The 12297-nt window shown below is 39.3% G+C and overlaps 2 protein-coding genes across 5 annotated transcripts in view; one reads left to right on the top strand and one right to left on the bottom strand.

Annotated features, from left to right (window-relative positions):
- Positions 1 to 1192, top strand: part of ASAP2 (ArfGAP with SH3 domain, ankyrin repeat and PH domain 2) — a gene marked incomplete at its 5' end in the record, with an annotated part of 61546 nt that extends 60354 nt beyond the window's left edge. The window contains one exon of the mRNA XM_010184100.1: positions 896 to 1192. Within this exon, the coding sequence (XP_010182402.1) occupies positions 896 to 970 (75 nt within the window). The remainder of the gene's footprint in view (positions 1 to 895) is intronic.
- Positions 1193 to 3808: 2616 nt separating this feature from the next.
- Positions 3809 to 11062, bottom strand: ITGB1BP1 (integrin beta 1 binding protein 1). 4 transcript variants are annotated; one of them, XM_010184099.1, is made up of 6 exons: positions 10898 to 11062; positions 10075 to 10153; positions 9225 to 9361; positions 7907 to 7971; positions 4935 to 5084; positions 3809 to 4190 (listed from the first exon to the last, which is right to left on the bottom strand). In XM_010184099.1, exons 4-6 carry the CDS (start codon positions 7952 to 7954, stop codon positions 4119 to 4121), a joined length of 270 nt encoding a protein of 89 aa, XP_010182401.1. In that variant the 5' UTR covers positions 7955 to 7971; positions 9225 to 9361; positions 10075 to 10153; positions 10898 to 11062; the 3' UTR covers positions 3809 to 4118. The 4 variants fall into 4 exon arrangements, with proteins under 4 accessions (XP_010182401.1, XP_010182399.1, XP_010182398.1 ...); XM_010184097.1 differs by having other exon boundaries at positions 7907 to 7999; XM_010184096.1 differs by having other exon boundaries at positions 7907 to 8023.
- Positions 11063 to 12297: the final 1235 nt, after the last annotated feature.

Below are 12297 nucleotides of genomic sequence, written 5' to 3' on the forward strand. Positions count from 1 at the left end.
CCTCTGCTGGGTTTCCAAATAACAAGAGAAGTTTTTTCTCATAAAAACCCGATTCCAGAAATCTCTGTTGTTCAATAAAACCAAACTTGAGATAAGTTTTAGCTTTTCTCATTCAGGAAAAAAAAAACCCAACCCACATCTGATTAGGAGAGTTCACAACACACAGGGACGTGGTCTGCGTGTTTCAGGAAATTCCTGGGAGGTGTCAGCAATTTAAGAATCTGCTGCTATTGCAGATGCTGTGTGGTGGGCCTTAGAAGACAGCTTTGTGTTGTCCTAATTCTTTAGCTGACCGAGACTGAGAAATGGTCTCTTCCGTGAGCTCAGAAACCATCTCAACTATTCACATCCCAGAGTCTCATCAGCTAAAGCAGTCTTGGCAATTTGTTATGCATGAAAACACTTGCCTTACTCTGTTAGCTAGCAAAGAATAGAACTTCAGATTGCATCAAAAATTACAGTAATGCTGTATGAACACAAATAGGTTAATGTAAAATCCAGAACTGATGAAGCTTGATCCATCCTTTTGCTTGTCAGTGATTGTTAAGAGGAGGAAGCAGCAGCAACTTAACAGAGGCAGAATATGGGCTGTCAGGCATTGCAGAATGTGCTGAAATGATGTAGCAGTGGTACTGCATTAAGAGGCATTACTTTTAAAGAACTGGATAAAACAGAATTTGAAAAAAAAAATTGTCCGTAACTGAATAACATGTGCACTTTTTAGAACTAAATTTTCTGATAACGTTTCCCATTCGCAAAAGCAAAAGAGCACCACTGCGGAAAACATGTGGGTAGAGGCTTGTTGTACTACAAGCAGGAAAGTCACTGGTATTCATTTTGGTGATACTGAAATTTTAATTTGAGAATAACTTGAAAAATGTCTGGACTCTTTCAGATTGGTCATATTGATGGAGATCCCAGTCGGAAAGGAGCTTTCCCTGTATCGTTTGTGCACTTTATTGTTGACTAAATTGCTACTGATAAGTGGAGACATTTCTCATTTCCAGCGGTCACAGAAAAAAGTTTTGCTCTATTTCATTTCATCTGCCTATCTGCAGACACTTTGCCAGAGCACTGCCCGAGTCCTAGGTACTGTAGCTTACTTTTTTATTGCCATCGTTCTAATTTTGGGACTTTTAAAACTTTTTTCTATGTGAAAACTTCTCATGAGCAGTTTACACTTTAAAAAAAACCAACAACTTTTCCTGTATTTTTCAATGTGAACTGAAAAGCTTTAACAATCAAAATCCATGTAAGTATATGAACATCACAACATCATGAATGTTCTTTTCAATCAATTCGCTGTAATTTTATTCTTCCTTTTGTAACATGACCACAGTTCAGTGTTGCTTCCCCAGTCAAAGAAATTGTGTGCATCAAACAGGGCAGTGAATTAATCCGATTCTCGATACCATTTGAAATGTTGGAACCAAAACATGCAGGCTGCTGCGTAGTCCTAAATTGGATTCATTCAGCATCTTGCCATGCTGGCTGTCATCCAGGATGTCAACAGTTACAGAAGAAACCATTTTAATCGGGTGTCTTTGGCCAGGTAAAAGTGAAAAAGTATTTCAGTTTGCCACAGGAGAAACTTCTTTCTTTCAAAATGGATGTAGATATTTGCTTAAAGTTTTCTGAAATCTGTGTTAGTCGTTGAACTTTCTAGTTCTAATTTTGTGAGCTCGAGACGGTTTCATTTTTCTATGCTGCACGTGTGTAGGACCTGTTTTTTGAATGTTCTTTATGTATGTTACATCCATTTTGGTCATTTAATGTGACTACTGCTGGTTAATTAAACTATGGCAATATTAATGAGTTACTACATTAACTCAAGGATATGAAAACTGCACTTCCTGAAATGTACTTAACTATGATGATGGATTGCAGAGCATTTCTTACACTTGTCTCACTGTAGTGTTTAGACTTTTTTTTCAAATTCTTGAATTTTCTTAAATCATCCAGCAATGCGTTCAGGAAGAGAACGTATCTGGTGGAACACTTTGGTAATTATCCTTGGTCAATAAGGTATCTGACACCTCACAAGTACACTACGTTATGTTCCGTTTTATACAATTTGTGTGCCACTACCTTGCAAACAAAGATAGTTTGCTAACTCACTCTGTATTAATATAATATACCCATATATATGGTAGCTACACTGTCGTTAAATTTGTTTTACTGATTTGTGAACAAAGGCAAGGCCACGGATGGTTCCCAGTTGGTTGATGAAATACAAAAGACCAATACAAATCTGACATCATTCTGATGTTTGTATATTGTGAAATTGTACCAGGTTTTGCTTATGCCACAGAAAACAACTGGTGGCATAGGATAAGAAAAATGAATGTCTAGGTCACATTGGCTTTGATCACGTTTTGTGAATATTGTTATCTCTAGATTTATTAAGAGAACTTTGAATTTCTGACAAGTGGTGTTTAAATTGGCCATTTCATATTGAACGGAATGGAAGACAGGCCACACCATACATGCTTCTTTGGAGCAAAATCCCATTGCGTTAGTGCTGGAAGAGCAACACTGATCTTACCTTGTATCACCTTTTCTAAATGGTACAGTTGAGAGCCTCTCCAATGTGTGGGTACAGCCACGCATAACGTTCATTTCCTGGATGCTGTTGCTGCAGTATGAATGGGGAACAAACTGGAATGTTTCAAGATATTTTTGTTGCAAGTTGAAGCAAATTAGTCTGTATTTTCAAAGTTCCCAGTAAAATGATAGTAATAGTTTAGCACTCCAGTTTTATTCACTTACTGACATGTTCAGTTTGCAACACTATTTTGTATGTTTCTACCCCGATAGAGTCTAGAGAGTAAATGGGCATATTATTTTGCACAAATCTCCTACTGTACAGTATTTTTAACACAGAATCTTATAGTGTATGTAACAACTCATAAAGTTAAACAAGGATGCAAATTTTCCTTGAGTTCTGCTAGAAGAGGAATACACTTTAAAATGTCACAATCTCATTCACTGGTCACTTAGAATCTAGGAAACTTGTAGAATACAACTTAATGGCATTAACAGTGCAGATATAAAATCTTGAGGACCAATAAAGAGCAGCTAAGCAAAATTTATCCCTAGATTTTCATGTTTCTCAAACTTTGCTCCTCTAGCAGAGGAAAAAGAAATTCTAGAGCCTGTAGATATCTATTTATAATATAAAATTAAGAATTTAAAGTCCAAACTTTTGGCGTATTTCATACAACTTTTCAAATCTGATTAAAATGACTCAAAAAAACTGTTAATAGACAGACTATTAGGTTGCTGTGTTAACTGTTTAAAAAGGAGCAAGTGACACTTAAATGCAGCTTAGAATGCTATGAGATGTATAATATTCAATTCAGTTGTTTTTATTTTGTTTAGTTGCAGAGCAACTGTATATATTATATAACCTAAAATCAACTCTTATTTTCAATGTCCTGGATGCAGTGATTTATAATTAGAGCATGATTAATAAATTTTACTCTTGTTAACCAGTCAAATGTCTGGAAAAATAAAACTACTTTTAAAATCACTTTGGCTACTTCTATTACTCTGCATTGCTTAGGCAATATTGTTCTTCCCAATGTGTAAAATGAGAAAGATGAACAAGTAGCACTTGAGCAAAAAAAGGTACGGCTTGTGCATTTTTAGTTGAATGTAGAAAGTGTGTAATCAGCACACCTAAGATTAAATGAGAGGTGTAAAGCACCAGCTGACTACCTGTTAGCACTTCACTCTTGTTTTGCTCTAATATCTCAGTTCAACACAACTGAAGTCTTCATTAACAAATGGTTTTTCAGACAAAGAGATAGAAGCAAGTATCAGTTTTATTTTACATTTCTACAATATTGACATTAATATACAAAACACAAGTTAGGAAAAAAAATCCTGTTAAATACAGAATTCTGTATTGTCCTGAAACCTGGGGTTGGAATAATTTCTTCAAGTCATGCTTGGGGAATGACAAAGTACCATGTGCAAGGCTGCACGGCTCTTTGCACAGCGAGTCTTCTCTAGGTTTGTGTGTAGCTACAGCCAGTCTCTGGTATCACACGGGAGCCCAATTTCCTCCTTGCACAAAGGCCTCTTGTACTACAGTCACGTGCTGCCCAAGAAAATCAGGACTTCTCCGACATCAAAACTGAATCAAAGGCTGTAGATAACACTTTGCAAATAGCTTGTGCTTGTTCCTAAAAAAACCCAAACACGTGCATTACCACTTTCTGAAGAACTTCTGAACGTCTCAAAACTTGTTTAAAGCAGAATGTGACCTTTATCATTTTTTGGCAGAGACATGCAAAATGGAGTAGCACAAGTGAGATTTAATTTGATTTCTGTGGTCTGCAATGACATGTGGGAAGCTCTTTTAAATGAGCTCTTTTGAAACAAGTCAGAGTTGTTAGCTTTCATCATAGCATGACACAAGCATTCAGAAAGTCAGTCCATGTGTTCCCCCCGTGCTGCTAAGGGTGTGTGTCAAATCACAGTATCTTGACAACACATTCTCCTGCGCTTAGAGGAAGAGGAGATAGCTTCCCTTCCTTATAAATACAAATGCATGCTCTGTTACCAGAACTGTTACTCAATCCCTCCCTGCTCTGTCTGATCTGAAGAAGTTTGGGTTTGTCTTTGAAAATACAAACAGAGGATTATCTTTAGCAGCTACAATAGCACCCTTCAGGTTGCAAGGATCTTTCTCAGGCCAATTTTTACTGGCAGTTTTAGGCAGTGCAGGTATTTTTCCTGAAAGCTGATGAAATGCAGTCAGCAGGGCTTTCGTCCCCTCCTCAGCCAGATCACATTTGTATTCTGTAATTGAGCAAAATCCCCCCCCGTCTGCCAAAAAGCTTTCACAAGGGCCTTGGGTTTTAGAGTCTCCCTTTACAATCAAAATACCGATACCTAAATTAAATACTGTAAACATAAACTCTTACCAAACTATTGCACTGATATACCCAGAGGCTGTATTCTTCAGAGCCTGCATCTGTTGTCTTCAAAGCCAGTAAACTTTTTCCTGCTCCCAGACCATCATCGTAGCAGACCATCCGTACAATTAAATAGAGAGCATGCCTATGTAACACATCCTGAAACCGTGTGGCAAACAAAAGTTACTCTGGAACAGTGCAACAGCTATTTCAATTTTCCACCTGTTCTGATTTTCTCCCTACAAAAGAATACTTCAGGTTTATTTACAGGAGAAAAGTACTCCTTGGTAACATTATAATTTTTTAATTGAGAGTTTAATCGAGATTTAAAATAAGTGGTGGTTTAACACAATTTTAGCTTTAACTTTTGCTTCTATTTTAGAATTGGATTCATGTGTGGACTATGTTCCTGGCCGTACTGCAAAAGCCACATGTTCATTACTTGACACTGTGAGTAAGACAAGTGGTACAGTCTGCACCTGCTTCTGGCACAGAGGAAGCTTAAAACAACTTTTTACTTTTCCAGACAATCCTGTCTTAGTTCCAGGAAGCATACACACGAGAAACTGTTCCCAGAGGAGGGTATGGACAAGGTTAGTTCTTTGAGGTGGAGAGGAGTCAGGTCACTTGTGGCCTGAGCCCCAGCACGGGTCTTGACTCTCACAAAGATCTAGTCTGGGAGACTTCTACTTTCCACCGCAGTTGCATCATTTCAATGTAATCCCAACAGTTCTGATCTTGGCCACTCCATAAAGGGACTGGTTGATGTTGTCCAGTACAAGGTGTCTGCAGGCCTACCCTGCACAAAAGCTTTTCTTCTGAAGCCATCCAACCCAACCAAGACTATTCATCTGGTTGATTCAGTCATACCACCTCTAGGGTCTTACGAATTCAAGACAGCTCTTTTTCTGTGTTCATGGCATGAAACACCTTGTCCCCATCAGTAGCTGAAGGGTCTAAAGAAATGTCCAGTTTGATACAGAAGCTGTAAAAATGGGCAGTGAGCTTGAAGTCCACTATGAAACCCTTGAGGGAGAGCCCTCTACCAGAGCTCCTAAGATCCCCTTACTGAAAAAAACATGTCCATCCCTGACATTCACTCAGCAATCGCTCGCAATCACTCACTGGAGTGAATGAAACTTACTGGATCAACCCTCCGGTGTATGAAAGATGCCAACATTTGCCTCCAAATTACTTGTAACTTTTTAGAGTTACATATTTAAACTTGCTACAGTGCTAATGTGCATGTGGATTATTACTAAAAGAGGGAGGGTAGAATTCCCCCTGAAAATTACTTTCCTTCCCTCCTTCCAGTACTTCGCTATGAGGGGATTCTGCAGTCAAGAGAGAAATGAGATGGCGGATGGACAAGTTGTGCCGTATGTGTATGTACAAACTTGTAACGTACAAATACACGCAAACAGAACGAGAAGAAGGCCAAAGCCTCAGTGTGACTTCTATAAATACTTCAACTTTGGTTTCTAATGGTTGCATCCACAAATTGAAAAGTATGAATGAATTACATATCTGTACATATTTCAGTCACTAATGAAATAATTTCTCAAATATTAACTGAAATCCATGAGGAAAAACTTGGTATCCTCCAGTCAAGACATCTTTTGGGCATCTGAAATAAATAGCTGCCTATTCACCTGCAAAGGTATCTACAACCACGTAACTTTCACCTCACCCCCAGAGTCATCAAAGACTGAATTCTTTGTATGAATGTAGAGAAAAACTTTCCATTGTGGAACTCTATGAAAGAGTTAGGTAGACTAACACACTAAAGGACAAATTAAATGTCAACAGTGACACAGATGCAAAAAAGCCAGAATTTGGGAAACAGAATGCAGTGCAATAAAATGCCAGTGCAAGCTAGCTTAATCACAGAAGGCCTTAACAGCTTGTGCATGCTTTCAGCTTGAAGCCAGAAGAATGATGAATAAAGTGATATAGATCAAATAGGTAACTTTAAGAAAGTACAAAGGAATTTAAATATTAATGTAACCTATGTTCTTAATGAGAATTAAGAATTTAGGAGGACAGCATAAATAGAACCCAAAAGAATTCAAAGTCTGAGTAACAACTGCTACACTTCTTCCCAGGCATTAGAAACAAGGGTTTTATTTTCTGAAGGGACTAGAGGAGACTTTTTGGCTCTCTTCAGAGTATTCAGCTATTGAATAACGCTATTCACCAGTGCTATTCACCATCCTCATACTTGAGGCTTTTATGAACAGGCATCGCTGGGTTGTTGATGGGTCATGACTTTGTGTGGCCAAGTATTTATGGTATCTGGGGCTCTGAGGGCAACCAGAAGGAAACCACATGGCTGTAATACAAAGCTAAGCAAAGGCCACTGGAGGGCCCTGGGGAAGAGACCGGATTTTTATTTTTAGCAAAAAAGCTACTTGAAGTGCGCTAAAGGAAAACAAACTACATATAGGAAATGATGCAAACAAAAAATAGGCTTGATCAATAAAGTGGAACCATGAGGCTTTAATGCTGGAGTGAGCTCTGTCTTGAATTAGGAAGAGGCTGCAAGGCTGGAACTTTAAAGAGGAAGACAACTCAGGAATTCTTGAAAAAACACCCTTTTTTTTTTCCCCTCTCCACAACACCATCAAGAGGAATTGTATTACTAACTCAGGCTGAGGAACCTATGGTCTTGGCCACCACACTCATGCTACTTTTCCACATGAGAGGATGGCAGGACAGCCACAGAGAAAGGAAAATGTGCCCCAAGAGCATAAAGGCTTGCTCTCCTTTTGCCTGGTGCTCTGTCTCAAAAGGAATGGATTCTTGTCATAAATCAGAAAATACAGAGCCTTGAGGAGATAGGACAAAGCAGTGCTGCTGTGAGAGCTTGTTTGTTTGTTTTGCTTAAAGCCAGTGACGTTTGGGTCACACATCATCTGTCAAAGAAAGGAAAAACACTTTTCAACTCTCGCCAAAAAGACAGTTTGTTGTGAATCACTTACATACTGATCAGATGTTGAAACTTTAATGCCATATTTGGAAACTCCCATAATAAACTCCTCTTCACCTGGAACAAAAGGTAACTTTCCATCTTGCTTTGGAAGGAAACAAACAAAAGCCTTAGTGCAGACAGAACAACATGAACAACAAATATACGTAACAGAAAATGTGTTTATGTGTACTTCAGTCCACTGGATCAGCAACATCACTAACCCTGCTCGTATCTTGCCATGTGGAGTCTGCCTGCCGCTCCTGCACTCATCCAGTCCCTTAACTTTATGTGAAATATATTCAGGGACGGTTTAGACAGGACATTAGGCAGCATTTCTTTACTGAGAGGGTGTTCACACACTGGAACAGGCTTCTTAGAGAGGTGGTCAGTGCCCTAAGCCTGTCAGTGTTTGAGAGGCTTTTGGACCATGCCCTTAACAACATGCTTTAACTTTTGGTCAGCCCTGAAGTGGTCAGTTGGATTAAGCTGTGGGTCCCTTCCAACTGAAACTGTCTAGTCTAGTCTAGTCTAGTCTAGTCTAGTCTAGTCCAGTCTATTCTATTCTAATTACATGATTCCAGAAAAGATTTATCATCTCAAGGGGAGTTTGGCCCTGTGGTCAGATCTTATGGGCTGAAAAATGATTCATGCCCTTTCGTGCTGCGCTGACCCTGAGTGTATGATGTTCCACACTGGCAGCAATTTTGTTATTTGGCTGTAAAATAGATTTAGCATATATTCAGATACTTAAAATGTCAAGTTGCTGTAAGATAAATGAAATAAAATAAATAAAATCTGTGTTCTTAAAAATACAATGATCAGCTGCCTAATGAGAACAACCAGTTACGGCTTTTAGTACGAAAATAATACAAGCAACCACAGATTGGCAAAGGTGACCCAAACATTACTAAGGTTCTTTGGCCATAGATTCGTAAGTGATTGTAAGCAGAAACTACATTTTCCTTGATGGGAAAACTTCTACATTACTGCAGAAATCTGGAGGACATACTCTTTCCTGGATACTAATCCTAACAGTGCTGAAAACAATAAAACAACTTTCAATTGGGATACTTGTTCAGTAACAACTCACGAAAAGGGCCTCCACTCTGAGCCTGCTTCTTCAGAATGGCTTTTTGGGTCCATCTTCAGTTACTCAACAGGATGGAATTTGAGAATCCTAGCTTAATGGTTTTTAAAATAAGCTACTTTATTCTAGCAAGTCTAAAATTTACAAAGAAATATGTTAGCTCACGTGACAATATGAAAGAAATACACCTAAACTTAAGATCTTCTGACGCTGTTGTTATTGTCTTTTGTAACCCACTTACCTGTGCAACATCTATGTAATTTATCAAGTCCAATGGCCCTTCGAGACTTTTGCTCTCATTATATTTCAATTTTTCAATGGCACCAACATATTTAACTCTGAATTCTGCACACGTATCAGAATTACTGTTACTCTGTCCTGCAAGAAAATAAAACAAAGCAATTCTGAAGAATTCCAGAACAGTAATGCTATATTAATTGGTGTTAATGGGGCTAATTTATTAAATTCCGTAATTTTGCAGTTTTTTTCATCAAAAACTTAACCTTACCACAGTAAACTAACTCTTCTCTTTACTGAGCTATCCTGGACTGATTCAGAACAGCCCTTGGTGAAGGCACGAGTTTCATATGAATCCATGATACAGCATTGTTTATACTAATTCAAATCTGGAGTTAACAACCTTGAATCAGAAGACACAGAACAGCTGGTTCTACTTTTCTATATATATTTTTTTAAATTAACTGTTTGGTCCAACAGTGATGCATTATGATCTGGTGAGCAAGAACAAGTTAAATTAAAACTTACTTCCATTATTTCAGTGCAAATGTAAACTTATAAATGCAGGAAACATAGATTTGAAAAAGTTATGCCAGATTCATGCTATGTAACAAACTGGTAATGCAACTAATTTTGTCTTACTTTACTTTGAAAACAGTGACTTAATCCTAGATGAATCATTAATAATACTTCAGAAGCCTAGAGCTATGCATGCATTAGTCAACAGGCTAACAGATTCACTCACAATTATTAAAAAGACGTATTTTAACCTTTTCTACTCTCTGCTCTTTTACACGAACACACATGAAGTTCACCCTGCTCCACACCCATCTGCCCAAACTCCAATTCCATACCTGAACTTTTGGTGGAGTCTGTATCTAGACTGGCCACAGTGCTGGACCTGGAAAGTCCCCCAAGACTGGAATCTACCGACTAAGAAAAAAACCAGTATCATCAGAAAGTCAATGAGAAGATATTAAAAAAATCACTTTCAGATGCCCTGCCTCAACTCTTTTTTTAAAATAAACTAGTTTTTATGTTCCAATTACTTAAGCAGCACTGCAAAATGCGGAGAAAAAACACACCACCACCTATTACTTTCCTGAAATTATCTTTCTGCCTCAATGTAGATCAGACTGATATAAATTCAACAGGAACCCTTGAGAGGTCCACAGATATTTTGAAAGAAGGAGGAAATAAAAGAAAAAGGGAAAATGAACCTTAAGGTTATGTCCAGACATTTCTGGTACTGCATCTTAACTTGAAGAAATTGACAACTACATGCTTGTCACCAATGCTTGAAATAACATAGCAGTGCACGGGAAGTGAAACGGCACCTTGGAAAATCCAGAATATTCAACTGATCATTCCAAAACCTATCAGACAAAATGGACACATTATTCAAAGTGAGGAATACTTTTTAGAGATACTGAGTAACCAACTAGTACTGAAGAATAAACTCATTCTTGGTACCTAGCTCCAGACACCTTCTTCTAGACAGTATATCACTACAGAACAAACGTACTATTCTTTCCTCCAAGCTGTAGTATTGTGCTGCCAGAAGCATGGCATTTTATGGAAATCACATCCTACCACTGATGCAAGCGAACCACTGAACTGCCAACTTGTAACAAAGGGAAGTCCTTCCATGAACAGAGTATATACCAAATAGCTTACCTTGCTTTTAGTACTGATTTCACTGCTTTGTGAGCTGCTGCTGCTGTGTCGTTTTTTTCCTTTTCTAAACATTTTTTCATAATTGGACCAAGGAAGATCTTCTAGGTAGGAAAAATAAAAATTAAAGCTGTCATATCAAAGGAAAGGAGTTCCTGGCAAACACCAGGGTGACTGTCCAAAGTGGACAAAAACTGGAAACTTGTGAAGGACTCTGAGAACTGAAGTAGGAATGTTCCTCTGGTCCTCCCTCAAGCTCTCTGCTAAAACTTCTCTTCCTTCTGATTCATGAAAAAAATGCTGATACCTAGTTTACAGGCTGTCACAAAGGTTACTTTCTAATGCATATAAAGATACAGATTTAGAAACATGGCAAAATTAAAAATGTATATTCCCACTTAAAGACATTATTTCTACCTACAATCCAAGCGCCCTACAAAGTGCATCCAGCGCAATCCCTGCTCCAAAGATTATGTTCCCTTAACAAAACAACCAAACAAAACCCCCCCAAACAAACCAAACCCCCCTCCACTTCTGAAGAACTGCTGATTGTAATACTTCTAGGGGCAGCCATTACTACTTACCATGTTCTAAAGCAAGAAGCATACTGCATTTACTGCCTTAGAACTGAGCTAATGGGATTTCTGAGAGTATTCCAGAAGCGTTTTTCCTGTCCTGCTACAATTGCCTCACTTAACATTTGGCCGTCAAGTGTCAACAAGCAGGATAGTGGCTCCCAGTCAGGGAGTGTTGGAACCCAACTTTCCAGAGCTTCAGAAATTTTGAGCAAGTGGAAGAAAAAGGACAAAGGAGGAAGCCAGCTCACACCGTAGAAAACAGTGGACGACGCACAAGGAGGAGTTCGGATGCAGTGCCGGATGACAGTCCCCAGAACGCTGCTGCGGTTGTCGTTAAGCGAACACCGGGTCCGTGACAGACCGAAAGCCGCCTCAGCGACAAGAGGCGCAGCACGGCATGGTGGCACCCAGCACACCCCTCTGGGCTCCTTCCAGCCCCCAGCATGGCTCTGACAATCCCTCCGCAGCAGCAGCAGCTAAAACTCAACCGAATTTGCTGATTCTGCCGGTAGTCTCCGGGGAAGGCACAAATTACCACACGCTACTTCACAAGCTTTTTTAATACATCAGATGATTAAGGAGCTCTCAGCAGCTCCAGACGCATTTTCTGCGGTGCATCTTTCCACTACGGATGCAGGAAGCGCCGAGCTTTGCCTCAGACCCCGGGTGCTGCGGCGGGCTGAGGCACGGGGAGGTTTTGCTTTTCCCCCTCCCTGTTTCCACCCCCAGCCCCAAAGGGTAACCTGACAAACGGGAAACCCGCTTCCTGCAGAAAGGCGAGAGGCGGAACCCTCGGCGGCTGCCGACAGAGTAAGACAACGTGCG

This window comes from Mesitornis unicolor, unplaced genomic scaffold (assembly GCF_000695765.1).
Source record: "Mesitornis unicolor isolate BGI_N332 unplaced genomic scaffold, ASM69576v1 scaffold6065, whole genome shotgun sequence".
In the NCBI taxonomy this organism is placed as follows: domain Eukaryota; kingdom Metazoa; phylum Chordata; class Aves; order Mesitornithiformes; family Mesitornithidae; genus Mesitornis; species Mesitornis unicolor.